General features: G+C 49.0%; 1 protein-coding gene across 1 annotated transcript in view; it reads left to right on the top strand.

The window, feature by feature from the left end:
• Positions 1 to 18,036, top strand: part of LOC122923656 (carcinoembryonic antigen-related cell adhesion molecule 1-like) — a 79,031-nt gene that overhangs the window by 41,110 nt on the left and 19,885 nt on the right. Inside the window, exons 5-9 of the mRNA XM_044274511.1 lie at positions 2,724 to 2,963; positions 3,868 to 4,194; positions 4,635 to 4,739; positions 5,816 to 5,895; positions 17,856 to 17,923. Of these exons, the coding sequence (XP_044130446.1) occupies positions 2,724 to 2,963; positions 3,868 to 4,194; positions 4,635 to 4,739; positions 5,816 to 5,895; positions 17,856 to 17,915 (812 nt within the window). The 3' untranslated portion in view covers positions 17,916 to 17,923. The remainder of the gene's footprint in view (positions 1 to 2,723; positions 2,964 to 3,867; positions 4,195 to 4,634; positions 4,740 to 5,815; positions 5,896 to 17,855; positions 17,924 to 18,036) is intronic.

Genomic DNA, 18,036 nt, shown 5'->3' with positions numbered 1-18,036 from the left:
CCAGGCAAGGGATCAACGAGATTTTGCTCATTATCGCACACCACCAGGCCGGGCTTGAGGCTCACCGGCAGCAACCACTCATCGGTCTGTTGTTCTATACCCCGCCACAACTCCTGTGCGGTGTGGGGCCTGTCCCCCAAACATATGAGTTTCAGAATGGCCTGCTGACGTTTACCCCGGGCTGTGCTGAAGTTGGTGGTGAAGGTGTGTGGCTGACTGGATGAGCAGGTGGAAGAAGAGGAGGAGGAAGCCGAGTAGGAGGAGGAGGCAACAGGAGGCAAAGAATGTTGCCCTGCGATCCTTGGCAGTGGAAGGACGTGCGCCAAAGAACTCTCCGCCTGGGGCCCAGCCACCACTAGATTTACCCAGTGTGCAGTTCGGGAGATATAGCGTCCCTGGCCGTGCTTACTGGTCCACGTATCTGTGGTTAGGTGGACCTTGCCACAGATGGCGTTGCGCAGTGCACACTTGATTTTATCGGAAACTTGGTTGTGCAGGGAAGGCACGGCTTTCTTGGAGAAGTAGTGCCGGCTGGGAACAACATACTGTGGGACAGCAAGCGACATGAGCTGTTTGAAGCTGTCTGTGTCCACCAGCCTAAATGACAGCATTTCATAGGCCAGTAGTTTAGAAATGCTGGCATTCAGGGCCAGGGATCGAGGGTGGCTAGGTGGGAATTTACGCTTTCTCTCAAATGTTTGTGAGATGGAGAGCTGAACGCTGCCGTGTGACATGGTTGAGATGCTTGGTGACGGAGGTGGTGGTGGTGTTGGTGGTACATCCCCTGTTTGCTGGGCGGCAGGTGCCAACGTTCCTCCAGAGGCGGAGGAAGAGGCCGAGGCGGCAGCAGCAGCAGAAGAGGCCGAGGCGGCAGCAGCAGACGAGGCCGAGGCGGCAGCAGCAGAAGAGGTAGCAGGGGGAGCCTGAGTGACTTCCTTGTCTTTAAGGTGTTTACTCCACTGCAGTCCATGCTTTGCATGCAGGTGCCTGGTCATGCAGGTTGTGCTAAGGTTCAGAACGTTAATGCCTCGCTTCAGGCTCTGATGGCACAGCGTGCAAACCACTCGGGTCTTGTCGTCAGCACATTGTTTGAAGAAGTGCCATGCCAGGGAACTCCTTGAAGCTGCCTTTGAGGTGCTCGGTCCCAGATGGCGGCGGTCAGTAGCAGGCGGAGTCTCTTGGCGGCGGGTGTTCTGCTTTTGCCCACTGCTCCCTCTTTTGCTACGCTGTTGGCTCGGTCTCACCACTGCCTCTTCCTCCGAACTGTGAAAGTCAGTGGCACGACCTTCATTCCATGTGGGGTCTAGGACCTCATCGTCCCCTGCATCGTCTTCCACCCAGTCTTGATCCCTGACCTCCTGTTCAGTCTGCACACTGCAGAAAGACGCAGCAGTTGGCACCTGTGTTTCGTCATCATCAGAGACATGCTGAGGTGGTATTCCCATGTCCTCATCATCAGGAAACATAAGTGGTTGTGCGTCAGTGCATTCTATGTCTTTCACCGCTGGGGAAGGGCTGGGTGGATGCCCTTGGGAAACCCTGCCAGCGGAGTCTTCAAACAGCATAAGAGACTGCTGCATAACTTGAGGCTGAGACAGTTTCCCTGGTATGCATGGGGGTGATGTGACAGACTGATGGGGTTGGTTTTCAGGCGCCATCTGTGCGCTTTCTGCAGAAGACTGGGGGGGAGATAATGTGAACGTGCTGGATCCACTGTCGGCCACCCAATTGACTAATGCCTGTACCTGCTCAGGCCTTACCATCCTTAGAACGGCATTGGGCCCCACCAAATATCGCTGTAGATTATGGCGGCTACTGGGACCTGAGGTAGTTGGTACACTAGGACGTGTGGCTGTGGCAGAATGGCCACATCCTCTCCCAGCACCAGAGGGTCCACTGACACCACCAGGACCATGTCCGCGTCCCTAACTAGATGTTTTCCTGTTGGCTAGCCACAGCTGAAACGCCAGATTTAGGGTACTGCTATATTGGCAATTGTATTTCACCCCTCAATAAAATAGCACGCACAGCCAAGCCCCTGATGTAGGATATAGCAAAAAAAAAAAAAAAAACACTATTGAGGGTTAAATGCACTTGGTGGCAGCTTGTGCTGGCGCACCAGAAGACACAAAATGGCCGCCGATCACCCTAGAAAAAAGTTACTGAAAAACGCTCTGGGCAGCCTAAAAACAGTGAGCAGTTGAATAGCAGCAGTTTAATCATCCACAGCTGCAGATCGATCACTGAATGAAGTCTTTTGGAGGAGTTAATCACTGCCTAATCTCGCCCTACTGTCGCAGCCGCAACCTCTCCCTACACTGATCAGAGCAGAGTGACGGGCGGCGCTATGTGACTCCAGCTTAAATAGAGGCTGGGTCACATGCTGCACTGGCCAATCACAGCCATGCCAATAGTAGGCATGGCTGTGACGGCCTCTTGGGGCAAGTAGTATGACGCTTGTAGATTAGCTGCTTAGCCGCCTTTCAAAAAGCGCCAAGAAAGCGCCGAACACCGAACCCGAACCCGGACTTTTACGAAAATGTTCGGGTTCGGGTCTGTGTCACAAACACCCCAAAATTTGTTACTGTATAGTTCGGGTTCGCTCATCCTTAGTCATAAGCTGTGCATGAGGGACATCAAAGGTGCATCAACATGGACGATGATTGCACAGCTGAACACAATTTATGTATATTCTATAGATGTAATTTTCTTGTGTCTTTCAGGGTACCCAGAGGGTGGCATTCTCTGCACCACTAATACCATAAACCAGGATGTACGGCTAGGCTGTTCATGGCCAGGAGGAAACCCTGCAGCTAATGTGACCATGATCTATGATAACAGGACAGAGACGGGGCAGGACAGAGTCTCCAGAAATGTGTCTTCTATAAATATTATCTTAGGGTCCAACCTCACCTGTAATGGACACCAGCTGGGAAGACAGTCAACTTGTGCACTATTATTTGGTAAGATGGATTTGGATTATTCGAAGATTTCTATATTCCACTCATAGTATTTGGAGACATATATGTGGCCCCTCCACGTTACACCTCCAGAAGCATTACTGCCATATTACATACATAATACATTACATACAAGATCTTGGAGGGTGTACAGTATGTGGGAATGTTTGCTTTGTTATCCAGAAGAACAATTGTGAGGTCAGATCCTGATGGAGGAGAGGACTTGGCTCGATTAGGTGTTGAATGGGGTTGAGGTCAAGGCCAGTCAAGTTTTTCCAGACTTACTCAACCGTGTTTTTATGGGGCTTGCTTTGTGCCCAGGATGCAGTCATGGAGGAACAGAAAAGGGCCTTCCCCAAACAGTTCCCACAAAACTGTCTCCATACAATTGTCCCCAATGTCTTGTCTGCTGAAGCATTAAGATTTCCCTTCATTGGAACTAAGGGGCCAAAGCCAAAATTACTATGTAACTATGTTAGTCTAATAATTAAAACATGGGCTCGAAACTGGGGTAAAGTAGGACTGGCTTAGTTTCCCTTTGCAAACAATCAGATTCAACCTTTCATTTTCAAAAACAGCTGTCAAAAATGCCAACTAAGGAACATTCTAGCCCATACATGCAGAGTTAGACGTATCATTCCAGTTAGATGCCCCTATAGATCCTCTTCTATGTAAGTGTAGGAAGCATAAAAAATCGTCACCTCCATCTTTTCCTGTAGGTCAGATGTATAAGCTGGTGGCGCCCAGATGTTATAGTGACATAATCAGTGATACATAGAACATCATATACTATAGAGGGAGATGATGCAGCTGAGACCATTTATGTCTCTCCCGTCTCTCTATATTACTGTAAGCTGTCATCCACGGGACCTGGAGTATTTTTTATTTTCTTCTTCTATTCCTCCAGAGCCTCCACAGTCCCCCGACCATGAGGTCAGTTCAGCAATAAAAGTAGCAGAAGGAGAAACAGTCAACCTGACGCTGGCTTTGCGCTCTGGAGCCCGGTTACGAGCCTTCTCCTCCTCTCTCCAGATCCTTCCTGCTAATTTCTCTTGGTTCTATGACTCCATGCCTATACAGAGTAATGAGAAGTTTCAGGTGACCTCCACGAATGAGTCTTCCAGGCTCCGAATCTTCAAGGTGTCTGAACTGAACTCTGGGAATTATACATGTAGAGCCGAAAACGTTATTGGCACAAAAGAGTTCATGTTCACCCTCACTGTTACTCCTCAGGGTAAGTCACCTTCACTCTGTGGCTAATTTCTTCTTGGACGGTAACTCTGCCATAAAGAATGTCTCATGTGTATAATTTTAGTTTCAATTACTGTTGTAGATCTCCTTTTTTTGTTTGTCAATCCTTCCCCGGGGACAGTTTAGATGGGGTCTCATCTCCTAGTCTCTATACACATTGCAGCAGGGAGCTACTATATTACAATCATCTCCAGAAATTGAGGAAATAAAGCCCCCTCCTCGTGCCTCCAGCTTTACAGCTGTCATTAATCGTCCACCCTCTCCTGACTCTGTCCCAGTCTACACGGCAAAGCTGACAAGTCAGCTACAAAAAACGTCAGCCGGCTGTGACCGATCATAAAACTATCCTATTCTATTGAAAGATATTCTGTAATAATTTGTGTCTTGTTTGTGTCTGGTCCACGTTTTCTATTTCTCAACAAGGCCTCAATATTGATAAGATATCGGGAATTGTCCTTGGGATACTGGCCGGACTGCTCATCGCCGCTGTTGGAGTCATGGTGCACTTCATTTTGAAGAGAAAGCAAAGTATGTGAATGTTATCTGTCCTAGTGTGAATGTCAGCCAGGGAATGCGGAGACTGCCAGGGTGTCTAGGTGCTGTGTGTCAGCAAGAGGAAGAGGGAACCAAAGAGCAGGAGACAGCTGGGGAAGGTTTCTTAGCCTGATAGATACCTTCTAACTGTAGTTTCCAGAGTCCTGTACAGGGAAAGAGCAGAATCAGAAGAGCCATCAGACCTAGGTGAGCAAAGCCAGTGTTCTGCACAATACAGAGAGAAAGGACTGTGCAGAAGGCTGCACTCTGAGGTCACATTACAGAACCGGAGCACATGTGTGCCAGCCCCATAGAAGAGTGGAATTCACAAGCAGGCAAGAAAGGGCCCCTGGTGCAAGGACTGTTGGGCCGTGTCCTATAGAACAATATTGAATGCTGTGGTTATAGAGACTGTTCACATACAGAAGAGACATCCAGGTAGTGTTCTGGCTGCACCGGCCATGTTATTTGTAGACTGCCCCACCAGCCATCATGTCGTTATCGCCATCCACCTGCAACATTACATGTCTTCATTATTATATGTTCACAGTGGAGATCTATGTACATTGTAAGTCTTCGTGGCCAGGGCCCTCTCTCCTTCTGTACCAGTTTGTAACTCTTGTTCCTACTGATTGCAACTGTCTGTATTATGTATGTGACCGCTTATCATATGTACAGAGACATGGAATGAATGACGCTTTAATAATAACAACGCAGGAATCTCCAACACAGCGCCATCCATGTGCACGTGGCCGTAACTAGTGTGGCAGCTCGATGAAATTCAAGTGGCTGAGATGCTGTAGCAGACTCAACTACATGGAGCACCATGGCCCCTTCCTTGGCTGAGGTGTTGCTGGCTTATCCTGTTATCATAATCCAAGGTCCCCCTCCCCCCTCCAGATAATGCTACAGAAGGTTATATGTTCACCGCAGTGAGATCTTATTTATAATGTTAAATCAGTCAATGATGTTTTATACCGCACTATAGAGTATTTTTATTACTCCAGATTGTTATCTTCACTCTGAGCCTTTATTCACACACGTTCATTCTTTTCATGTTTTTTTCACAGTGAAGCCTAAAGCATTAATTTATGAGAACGCGGATTCGTCGTTATCTAACATCTATGAAAATACTGGACCGGGAGAGCCGGTAAGAAGACAACGCTGTCAGGCTCATCGGGAGCGCCAGTGCCAAAGGCTCTTAGCCGAAGAAATCTGTGAATCCTGATTCCTCCACCCACTCATGGTCAAAGCCTGTGAGTCCTACTTACCTTATGCTTCATAAAGAAAGTCTCTGAGTCCTGTTTCCTTCACCCACTCATGGTCAAAGCCTGTGAGTCCTGCTTCCTGTGCACACAGAGTGATTAACAGCTTTTCTTACAAAAAAAAACGGATACAAGAATAACCGTAAGTCACTGTGTATTAGAGAATAAGGACTCACAGGCTTTCTCTATTGTTGAAGGGGAAGCAGGACTCACAGGCTTTCTCTATGAGTTGGAGGGGGAAGCAGGACTCACAGGCTTTCTCTATGAGTAGGAGGGGGAAGCAGGACTCGCAGGCTTTCTCTATGAGTAGCAGGGGGAAGCAGGACTCACAGGCTTTCTCTATGAGTAGGAGGGGGAAGCAGGACTCACAGGCTTTCTCTATTGTTGAGGGGGGAAATCAGGGCTCACATTCTTTCTCTCTGGGTGGTGGAAGCAGGACTCTCAGACTTTCTCTATGAGTAGCAGGGGGAAGCAGGACTCACAGGCTTTCTCTATGAGTAGGAGGGGGAAGCAGGACTCGCAGGCTTTCTCTATTGTTGAGGGGGGAGCAGGACTCGCAGACTTTCTCTATTGTTGAGGGGGAAGCAGGACTCACAGGCTTTCTCTATTGTTGAGGGGGGAGCAGGACTCGCAGTCTTTCTCTATTGTTGAGGGGGAAGCAGGACTCGCAGGCTTTCTCTATTGTTGAGGGGGAAGCAGGACTCGCAGTCTTTCTCTATTGTTGAGGGGGAAGCAGGACTCGCAGGCTTTCTCTATTGTTGAGATGGAAGCAGGACTCACAGGCTTTCTCTATTGCTGAGGGGGGGGGAAGCAGGACTCGCAGGCTTTATATATGGGTAGCAGGGGGAAGCAGGAATCACAGGCTTTCTCTATGACTAAGTGGAAAGCAGGACTCACAGGCTTTCTCTATGACTAGCAGGGGAAGCAGGACTCACATACTTTCTCTATGAGTAGTAGGGTGAAGCAGAACTCACAGGCTTTTCTATGATTGAATTGAAAGCAGGCCTCACAGACTTTCTCTATGAGTAGGATGGGGAAGCAGAAATCACAGGCTTTCTCTATGAGTAGTAGGGGAAAGCAAGCTAAGAAGCATGGGGGAAGCAGGACTTACAGGCTTTCTCTATGGGCTCTCTATGGGCAGCATGGTGGCTCAGTGGTTAGCACTGGTACCTAGCAGCGCTGAGGTTCTAGGTTTGAATCCGACCAAGGGCAACATCTGCATGTTCTCCCCATGTTTGCATGGGTTTCCTCCCACACTCCAAAGACATACTGATAAGATTGTAAGTGCATTTGTATAATCAATGGTGGGGGAAGCAGAACTCACAGGCTTTCTCTATGAAGTATGGGGGAAAGCAGGACTCACAGGCTTTCTCTATGAAGTATGGAGGAAGCAGGACTCACAGGCTTTCTCTGTGAAGTATGGGGGAAGCAGGACTCACAGGCTTTCTCTATGAAGTATGGGGGAAGCAGGAATCACAGGCTTTCTCTATGAGTAGGAGGGGGAAGCAGGACTCACAGGCTTTCTCTATGAGTAGTAGGAGGGAGCAGGACTCACAGGCTTTCTCTTTGAGTAGTAGGGGGAAGCAGAATTCACAGGCTTTCTCTATGAAATATGGGGGAAGCAGGACTCACAGGCTTTCTCTATGAAGTATGGGGGAAGCCTGTGAGTCCTGCTTCCCCCATACTTCATAGAGAAAGCCTGTGAGTTCTGCTTCCCCTACGCAGGACTCACAGGCTTTCACTATAAAGTATGGGGGAAGCAGGAATCACAGGCTTTCTCTATGAGTAGTAGAGGGAAGCAGGACTCACAGGCCTTCTCTATGAGTAGTAGGGGGGAGCAGGACTCACAGGTTTTCTCTATGAAGTATGGGGGAAGCAAAACTCACAGACTTTCTCTATGAAGTATGGGGAAAGCAGGACTCACAGGCTTTCTCTATGAGTAGTAGAGGGAAGCAGGAATCACAGGCCTTCTCTATGAGTAGTAGAGGGAAGCAGGACTCACAGGCTTTCTCTATGAGTAGGAGGGGGAAGCAGGACTCACAGACTTTCTCTATGAAGTATGGGGGAAGCAGGACTCACAGGCTTTCTCTATGAAGTATGGGGAAAGCAGGACTCACAGGCTTTCTCTATGAGTAGTAGAGGGAAGCAGGAATCACAGGCCTTCTCTATGAGTAGTAGGGGGAAGCAGGACTCACAGGCTTTCTCTATGAAGTATGGGGGAAGCAGGACTCACAGGCTTTCTCTATGAGTAGGAGGGGGAAGCAGGACTCACAGGCTTTCTCTATGAGTAGGAGGGGGAAGCAGGACTCACAGGCTTTCTCTATGAAGTATGGGGAAAACAGGACTCACAGGTTTTCTCTATGAAGTATGGGGGAAGCAGGACTCACAGGCTTTCTCTATGAGTAGTAGGGGGAAGCAGGACTCGCAGGTTTTCTCTATGAAGTATGGGGAAGCAGGACTCACAGGCTTTCTCTATGAGTAGGAGGGGGAAGCAGGACTCACAGGCTTTCTCTATGAAGTATGGGGGAAGCAGGACTCACAGGTTTTCTCTATGAAGTATGGGTCAAGCAGGACTCACAGACTTTCTCTATGAAGTATGGGGGAAGCAGGACTCACAGGCTTTCTCTGTTAAGTATGGGGGAAGCAGGACTCACAGGCTTTCTCTATGAGTAGTAGGGGGAAGCAGGAATCACAGGCTTTCTCTATGAGTAGGAGGGGGAATAAGGACTCACAGGCTTTCTCTATGAAGTATGGGGGAAGCAGGACTCACAGGCTTTCTCTATGAAGTATGGGGGGAGCAGGACTCACAGGCTTTTTCTATGAGTAGTAGGGGGAAGCAGGAATCACAGGCTTTCTCTATGAGTAGGAGGGGGAAGCAGGACTCACAGGCTTTCTCTATGAAGTATGGGGGAAGCAGGACTCACAGGCTTTCTCTATGAGTAGTAGGGAGAAGCAGGAATCACAGGCTTTCTCTATGAGTAGGAGGGGGAAGCAGGACTCACAGGCTTTCTCTATGAGTAGTAGAGGGAAGCAGAAATCAGGCCTTCTCAATGAGTATAGAACACACAGAGAGAATGCACCAAACAGATATAACACTGACTATGCTGGCAAGACATAAGTAAAGGTATTAAAAGCTGAGACTTTTGCCAATATGTTCCAGTCATGGAGATATCGGAGCCCAACATGCACCACGTCACGGTATCTCAGCATGGCAAGGGGTCCTAACCACTGCTCTGACTATGGTGTGAACACGGTCTGGGGATGATATAATTCAGCTCACAGCCAAGCTCCCCACAATTGCCCAGCTGCGGTTGTACAATGTGGATGAAGCCAGGCTGTGAGCCTCACCCACACCAGACCATGTGATGGAGGTTACCAGGTGCAAAAAAGTGTTAGAGTGCCAAGTAAAGGCAAACACACTCAAATCTAGCAAGGCAGGGTTAGGGTCATATAGGGTTAACCCTATATGATTGCTACATTCTATGTAGTTTGCTCTTGTGGTGCATGTGGACCGCGCCGATATCCTCCATTGTATGCATATTTTGCTGGGGTTAGTCGATTACTGCGGTCCACATGCGGTCGGGCTGCTCCCCTTACTAAAGACACGCTACAGTGTCATGGGCTGAGCAGCTCCTCCAGAATTGCCACAATTTTTTAGTTTTTCATTTTCTGCCCTCTCAATGAGTAGTAGGGGGAAGCAGGACTCAGGTTTTCTCTATGAAGTATGGGGGAAGCAGGACTCAGGTTTTCTCTATGAAGTATGGGGGAAGCAGGACTCACAGGTTTTCTCTATGAAGTATGGGGGTAGCAGGAATCACAGGGTTTCTCTATGAGTAGTAGGGGGAAGCAGGACTCACAGGCTTTCTCTATGAGTAGTAGGGGGGAGCAGAACTCACAGGTTTTCTCAATGAAGTATGGGGGAAGCAGGACTCTCAGGCTTTCTCTATGAAGTATGGGGGAAGCAGGACTCACAGGCTTTCTCTATGAGTAGGAGGGGGAAGCAGGACTCACAAGCTTTCTCTATGAGTAGGAGGGGGAAGCAGGACTCACAGGCTTTCTATATGAAGTATGGGTCAAGCAGGACTCACATACTTTCTCTATGAAGTATGGGGGAAGCAGGACTCACAGGCTTTCTCTATGAAGTATGGGGGAAGCAGGACTCACAGGCTTTCTCTATGAGTAGTAGAGGGAAGCAGGACTCACAGGCCTTCTCTATGAGTAGTAGGGGGGAGCAGGACTCACAGGTTTTCTCTATGAAGTATGGGGGAAGCAAAACTCACAGACTTTCTCTATGAAGTATGGGGAAAGCAGGACTCACAGGTTTTCTCTATGAAGTATTGGGGAAGCAGGAATCACAGGCTTTCTTTATGAGTAGGAGGGGGAAGCAGGACTCACAGGCTTTCTCTATGAGTAGTAGGGGGGAGCAGGACTCACAGGTTTTCTCTATGAAGTATGGGGGAAGCAAAACTCACAGACTTTCTCTATGAAGTATGGGAAAAGCAGGACTCACAGGTTTTCTCTATGAAGTATGGGGGAAGCAGGAATCACAGGCTTTCTTTATGAGTAGGAGGGGGAAGCAGGACTCACAGGCTTTCTCTATGAGTAGGAGGGGGAATCAGGACTCACAGGCTTTCTCTATGAAGTATGGGGGAAGCAGGACTCACAGGTTTTCTCTATGAAGTATGGGTCAAGCAGGACTCACAGACTTTCTCTATGAAGTATGGGGGAAGCAGGACTCACAGGCTTTCTCTATGAAGTATGGGGGAAGCAGGAATCACAGGCTTTCTCTATGAGTAGGAGGGGGAAGCAGGACTCACAGGCTTTCTCTATGAAGTATGGGGGAAGCAGGACTCACAGGCTTTCTCTATGAAGTATGGGGGAAGCAGGACTCACAGGCTTTTTCTATGAGTAGTAGGGGGAAGCAGGACTCACAGGCTTTCTCTATGAGTAGGAGGGGGAAGCAGGACTCACAGGCTTTCTCTATGAAGTATGGGGGAAGCAGGACTCACAGGCTTTCTCTATGAGTAGTAGGGAGAAGCAGGAATCACAGGCTTTCTCTATGAGTAAGAGGGGGAAGCAGGACTCACAGGCTTTCTCTATGAGTAGTAGAGGGAAGCAGGAATCACAGGCTTTCTCTATGAGTAGGAGGGGGAAGCAGGAATCAGGCCTTCTCAATGAGTAGTAGGGGGAAGCAGGACTCACAGGCTTTCTCTATGAAGTATGGGGGAGGCCTGTAAGTTCTGCTTCCCCTTATGCAGAACTCACAGGCTTTCTCTATGAAGTATGGGGGAAGCAGGACTCGCAGGCTTTCTCTATGAAGTATGGGGGAAGCAGGACTCACAGGCTTTCTCTATGAGGAGGAGGGGGAAGCAGGACTCACAAGCTTTCTCTATGAGTAGGAGGGGGAAGCAGGACTCACAGGCTTTCTATATGAAGTATGGGGGAAGCAGGAATCACAGGCTTTCTCTATGAGTAGTAGAGGGAAGCAGGACTCACAGGCCTTCTCTATGAGTAGTAGTGGGGAGCAGGACTCACAGGTTTTCTCTATGAAGTATGGGGGAAGCAAAACTCACAGACTTTCTCTATGAAGTATGGGGAAAGCAGGACTCACAGGTTTTCTCTATGAAGTATGGGGGAAGCAGGAATCACTGGCTTTCTCTATGAGTAGTAGGGGGAAGCAGGACTCGCAGGTTTTCTCTATGAAGTATGGGGGAAGCAGGACTCACAGGCTTTCTCTATGAGTAGGAGGGGGAAGCAGGACTCACAGGCTTTCTCTATGAAGTATGGGGGAAGCAGGACTCACAGGTTTTCTCTATGAAGTATGGGTCAAGCAGGACTCACAGACTTTCTCTATGAAGTATGGGGGAAGCAGGAGTCACAGGCTTTCTCTATGAAGTATGGGGGAAGCAGGACTCACAGGCTTTCTCTATGAGTAGTAGGGGGAAGCAGGAATCACAGGCTTTCTCTATGAGTAGGAGGGGGAAGCAGGACTCACAGGCTTTCTCTATGAAGTATGGGGGAAGCAGGACTCACAGGCTTTCTCTATGAAGTATGGGGGAAGCAGGACTCACAGGCTTTCTCTATGAGTAGTAGGGGGAAGCAGGACTCACAGGCTTTCTCTATGAGTAGGAGGGGGAAGCAGGACTCACAGGCTTTCTCTATGAAGTATGGGGGAAGCAGGACTCACAGGCTTTCTCTATGAGTAGTAGGGAAGCAGGATTCACAGGCTTTCTCTATGAGTAGGAGGGGGAAGCAGGACTCACAGGCTTTCTCTATGAGTAGTAGGGAGAAGCAGGACTCACAGGCTTTCTCTATGAGTAGTAGAGGGAAGCAGGAATCACAGGCTTTCTCTATGAGTAGGAGGGGGAAGCAGGAATCAGGCCTTCTCAATGAGTAGTAGGGGGAAGCAGGACTCAGGTTTTCTCTATGAAGTATGGGGGAAGCAGGACTCACAGACTTTCTCTATGAAGTATGGGGGAAGCAGGACTCAGGTTTTCTCTATGAAGTATGGGGGAAGCAGGACTCACAGGTTTTCTCTATGAAGTATGGGGGAGGCCTGTAAGTTCTGCTTCCCCTTATGCAGAACTCACAGGCTTTCTCTATGAAGTATGGGGGAAGCAGGACTCTCAGGCTTTTTCTATGAAGTATGGGGGAAGCAGGACTCACAGGCTTTCTCTATTAGTAGGAGGGGGAAGCAGGACTCACAAGCTTTCTCTATGAGTAGGAGGGGGAAGCAGGACTCACAGGCTTTCTCTATAAAGTATGGGGGAAGCAGGACTCGCAGGCTTTCTCTATGAAGTATGGGGGAAGCAGGACTCTCAGGCTTTCTCTATGAAGTATGGGGAAGCAGGACTCACAGGCTTTCTCTATGAGTAGGAGGGGGAAGCAGGACTCACAAGCTTTCTCTATGAGTAGGAGGGGGAAGCAGGACTCACAGGCTTTCTATATGTAGTATGGGGGAAGCAGGACTCACAGGCCTTCTTTATGAGTAGTAGGGGGGAGCAGGACTCACAGGTTTTCTCTATGAAGTATGGGGAAAGCAGGACTCACAGGTTTTCTCTATGAAGTATGGGGGAAGCAGGAATCACAGGCTTTCTCTATGAGTAGTAGGGGGGAGCAGGAGTCGCAGGTTTTCTCTATGAAGTATGGGGGACGCAGGACTCACAGACTTTCTCTATGAAGTATGGGGAAAGCAGGACTCACAGGTTTTCTCTATGAAGTATGGGGGAAGCAGGAATCACAGGCTTTCTCTATGAGTAGTAGGGGGGAGCAGGAGTCGCAGGTTTTCTCTATGAAGTATGGGGGACGCAGGACTCACAGACTTTCTCTATGAAGTATGGGGAAAGCAGGACTCACAGGTTTTCTCTATGAAGTATGGGGGAAGCAGGAATCACAGGCTTTCTCTATGAGTAGTAGGGGGGAGCAGGACTCGCAGGTTTTCTCTATGAAGTATGGGGGACGCAGGACTCACAGGCTTTCTCTATGAGTAGGAGGGGGAAGCAGGACTCACAGCAGTGGCGTAGCGTGGGTTGCCAGCACCCGGGGCAAGCCAAAAATGTCGCCCCCCCCCCCAAAGCCCGTGGGCACACCCCTTTTAAAGGGAAAATGTCACCGGGATTTTGGGTATAGAGCTAAGGACATGGGTTACTAGATGGCCGCTAGCACATCCGCAATACCCAGTCCCCATAGCTCTGTGTGCTTTTATTGTGTAAAAAAAACGATTTGATACATATGCAAATTAACCTGAAATTAGTCCTGTCCCTGACTCATCTCACATACAGGACTCATCTCAGGTTAATTTACATATGGATCAAATATATTTTTTTTTACACAATAAAAGCACACAGAGCTATGGGGACTGGGTATTACAGATGTGCCAGCGGCCATCTAGCAACCCATGTCCTCAGCTCTAAAATCCCAGTGACAGGTTCCCATTAACAGATAATGTAGTAGATCACTTGCAGTCCTATGTAACACCACAGATAACAGTGATAACTCTCCGTGTACAGATAATGTAGTAGATGTCACCTGCAGTCCTATGTAACACCTCAGATAACACAGTGATAACTCTCTGAATACAGATAATGTAGTAGATGGGTGTGAGCCCCCAGAATTCAGAACACGCACCGTGTGACCTGAAGTCTGGGGCCAGGATGCAGCAGGGTGGGCGATATTCTCAATCTGCTCCCCCAACCCTACCATGAAACAGATATGTGCATGGGCATTATTATTACAGTATAATACCGCCCCATACCTGTTACATCCAGTGACCTCTCCTGTGATGTAGACTTTCCTCAACGTCTTCATTCAGAGATAAGACCACCATGATAACTTCTTTCAGCCGCTTCTCGTCTCTGCAGAGTTTCACAGAATTTTTTTAGGTTCCTCACTTCACTATCATCCTCTCCTTCCTGGTGTCCAACAACTCCTCCTGCTGCCCCCGAATACTGTGCTAGAGCCAGACAGATAGCTTTCATTCCCCATAATATTATTCCCCCTGTATATAATGGCCCCCTCTTTATTATTAATGTATTAATAAAGTAAATTGCCCTCTGAGATTCTCAGTGAGGCCTGGCTGGGGCATGGGGCCTAATGAGGACTAACAATGGATTAATACAAAGGATTATTACTGTGGGGGCCTAAGTGGAATCTGATGCACAATAGGCCTATGGGAAAGAATATTACTAGTACTACTCACTGTGCATATTCCACCTAGGCCCCCACAATAATAATCCTCCATTATTAATACTGGTCCAGTATGACTCCTCCTGAGCCTGGGCTGAGACACATTTTCCCCACAAAAATGACCTCTCTGGGCAGCGAGCAATCGTTACCTGAAGAAATACAACTACTGCTGCCCTGACTCCCTGACTGGTCTGAGTGGTGCAGCAGGCCAGGCTCTGTTTAGTTTATAAAATTGTGCCTCAGCTCAGTGTCTAAGGCTACTTTCACACTAGTGGCAGGATGGATCCGACCTGCCGCTATTTCGCAGTGCCGCCGCTCCGTCCCCATTGACTATAATGGGGACGGGGGCGGAGCGCCGGCGCAGCACTAAAAGGTCAGACATGCAGTACTTTCAGTCTGGCGGCCTTTTGCCGTTCTGTGCCGGAGCTCAATGGGGATGGAGCGACGGTCCGGCGAAATAGCGGCAGGACAGATCCGACAGGGTGAACAGCCTGTCGGATCCGTCCTGCCGCTAGTGTGAAAGTAGCCTTAGGGTCCATTCACACGTCCGCAATTTCGTTCCGCATTTTGCAGGAACGGAATTGCGGACCCATTAATTTCTATGGGGCAGCACAATGTGCTGCCCAGATACGGAATTGCGGACCCATACTTCCGGGTCCGCAATTCCGTTAAGAGCATGTCCTATTCTTGTCCGCAATTGCGGACAAGAACAGGCATATTCTATTAGTGCCGGCAATGTGCGGTCCGCAAAATGCGGAACGCACATTGCCGCTGTCCATGTTTTGCGGATCCGTGGATCCGCAAAACACGTTGCGGACGTGTGAATGGACCCTTAGGCTGAGCCTCAGAGGGACTTAAACTTGGTCAGTGACTTGTCTGGACCTGAGACTGAGAGGAGGGCAGACATGGCTGCAGCCCTGAAGCTTACAGGGACCCAGCTCAAAACCTGATTCCAAAGCAGGATATAAAAGACCAAGAGGAAGCTGAAGTGCCATGAGAGCCAGTCCAAGCAGGACCGTGGCAGTCAGGTGGTGCTGGTGAAGGATGACCAGAGACAGTACTGTCTCTGGGATGCCATGTGCCCATCTCTGCTGTCCACTCCATATACCAGGGTAGGCCTGGTATATGGGCAGCAGAGATGGGCAGAAACTGCAGATGGCATCCCAGAGAGGCATACTGTCTCTCTGTCAGTGTTCCTGGGCTGGTCATCCTTCACCAGCACCCTGACTGCCATGATGCCATCTACTTGGCAGCCTTGGCCTGGCTCTCATGGCACTGGCACAGTGGCACTTCACTAGTTCACTCATATATTACCCCTAACGCCTACCCTCAGCCCATGCCAACATACACACTGTGACTGACCTAATTCACTCAGGCTGGGACTGGGAATGACACTGACTGCAGTGTCACGTACTCTGTCAGGGTCGCTTTCAGGCTGCCTGTCTGGACTCTGGATAGACTCTCTGACCGCTACAAGTACTGAAGCAGGGACAGTGCGGCAGCCATCTTCTGCTTCTATCTTCTTCTGGCTCCTGGCTCCGCACTGTCTTTCCTGCCTGGTGGTGGGCGGAGCCTATCAGTGTGATCGTACTGCGCCCCGCCTCCTCACTCTGCTCTGCTGTGTGAAGAAAAAAACACAGCATCAGCCATTTAAGATTTTGTTGTTGAAGCGGACAGCGCCCCCCTGCAGTGTGGCGCCCGGGGCAACGCCCCCCCCGGCCCCCCCCACGCTACGCCCCTGACTCACAGGCTTTCTCTATGAAGTATGGGGGAAGCAGGACTTACAGGTTTTCTCTATGAAGTATGGGTCAAGCAGGACTCACAGGCTTTCTCTATGAAGTATGGGGGAAGCAGGACTCACAGGCTTTCTCTATGAAGTATGGGGGAAGCAGGACTCACAGGCTTTCTCTATGAGTAGGAGGGGGAAGCAGGACTCACAGGCTTTCTCTATGAAGTATGGGGGAAGCAGGACTCACAGGCTTTCTCTATGAGTAGGCGGGGGAAGCAGGACTCACAGGCTTTCTCTATGAGTAGTAGGGAGAAGCAGGACTCACAGGCTTTCTCTATGAAGTATGGAGGAAGCAGGACTCACAGGCTTTCTCTATGAGTAGTAGAGGGAAGCAGGAATCACAGGCATTCTCTATGAGTAGTAGAGGGAAGCAGGAATCAGGCCTTCTCAATGAGTAGTAGGGGGAAGCAGGACTCAGGTTTTCTCTATGAAGTATGGGGGAGGCCTGTAAGTTCTGCTTCCCCTTATGCAGAACTCACAGGCTTTCTCTATGAAGTATGGGGGAAGCAGGACTCGCAGGCTTTCTCTATGAAGTATGGGGGAAGCAGGACTCTCAGACTTTCTCTATGAAGTATGGGGGAAGCAGGACTCACAGGTTTTCTCTATGAAGTATGGGGGAGGCCTGTAAGTTCTGTTTCCCCTTATGCAGAACTCACAGGCTTTCTCTATGAAGTATGGGGGAAGCAGGACTCTCAGGCTTTCTCTATGAAGTATGGGGGAAGCAGGACTCACAGGCTTTCTCTATGAGTAGGAGGGGGAAGCAGGACTCACAGGCTTTCTCTATGAAGTATGGGGGAAGCAGGACTCGCAGGTTTTCTCTATGAAGTATGGGGGAAGCAGGACTCACAGGCTTTCTCTATGAAGTATGGGGGAAGCAGGACTCACAGGCTTTCTCTATGAAGTATGGGGGAAGCAGGACTCACAGGCTTTCTCTATGAGTAGGAGGGGGAAGCAGGACTCACAAGCTTTCTCTATGAGTAGGAGGGGGAAGCAGGACTCACAGGCTTTCTCTATGAAGTATGGGGGAAGCAGGACTCGCAGGCTTTCTCTATGAAGTATGGGGGAAGCAGGACTCTCAGGCTTTCTCTATGAAGTATGGGGGAAGCAGGACTCACAGGCTTTCTCTATGAGTAGGAGGGGGAAGCAGGACTCACAGGCTTTCTCTATGAAGTATGGGGGAAGCAGGACTCACAGGCTTTATGCTGCGAGCAATGTACATAAAAATATAGAGTAAAGAAAATTATAGAAAGCCATACATGTTTGAACTCAATGTTTCCTCCTCTATCGTTTTCTACCTTCAGATTACAAACCTGACACTTTTTATGCCATTTTAACCCTTTCTAATGAATCTTTCTGCTCCTTTATTTCAAGAAAATCCAGCATCCAGACGAGTCAGTATACTGTAATGTGTTGCCAGGCCGCAGGACATGATCAGGCTGGTAATCCCACTTTTATAAACTGGTTTTAATGGAGCTTTCTATTATCATTTTATACACATTTGACTATTATCCTGTAAAATTTGTTTCCACTTTGAAGAAGATTGCCGTACATG

Source organism: Bufo gargarizans, unplaced genomic scaffold (genome assembly GCF_014858855.1).
Source record: "Bufo gargarizans isolate SCDJY-AF-19 unplaced genomic scaffold, ASM1485885v1 original_scaffold_1791_pilon, whole genome shotgun sequence".
NCBI classification, from domain to species: domain Eukaryota; kingdom Metazoa; phylum Chordata; class Amphibia; order Anura; family Bufonidae; genus Bufo; species Bufo gargarizans.
Note: the sequence above shows the minus strand (reverse complement) of the source record. Positions and strands in the feature narration are given on the sequence as shown.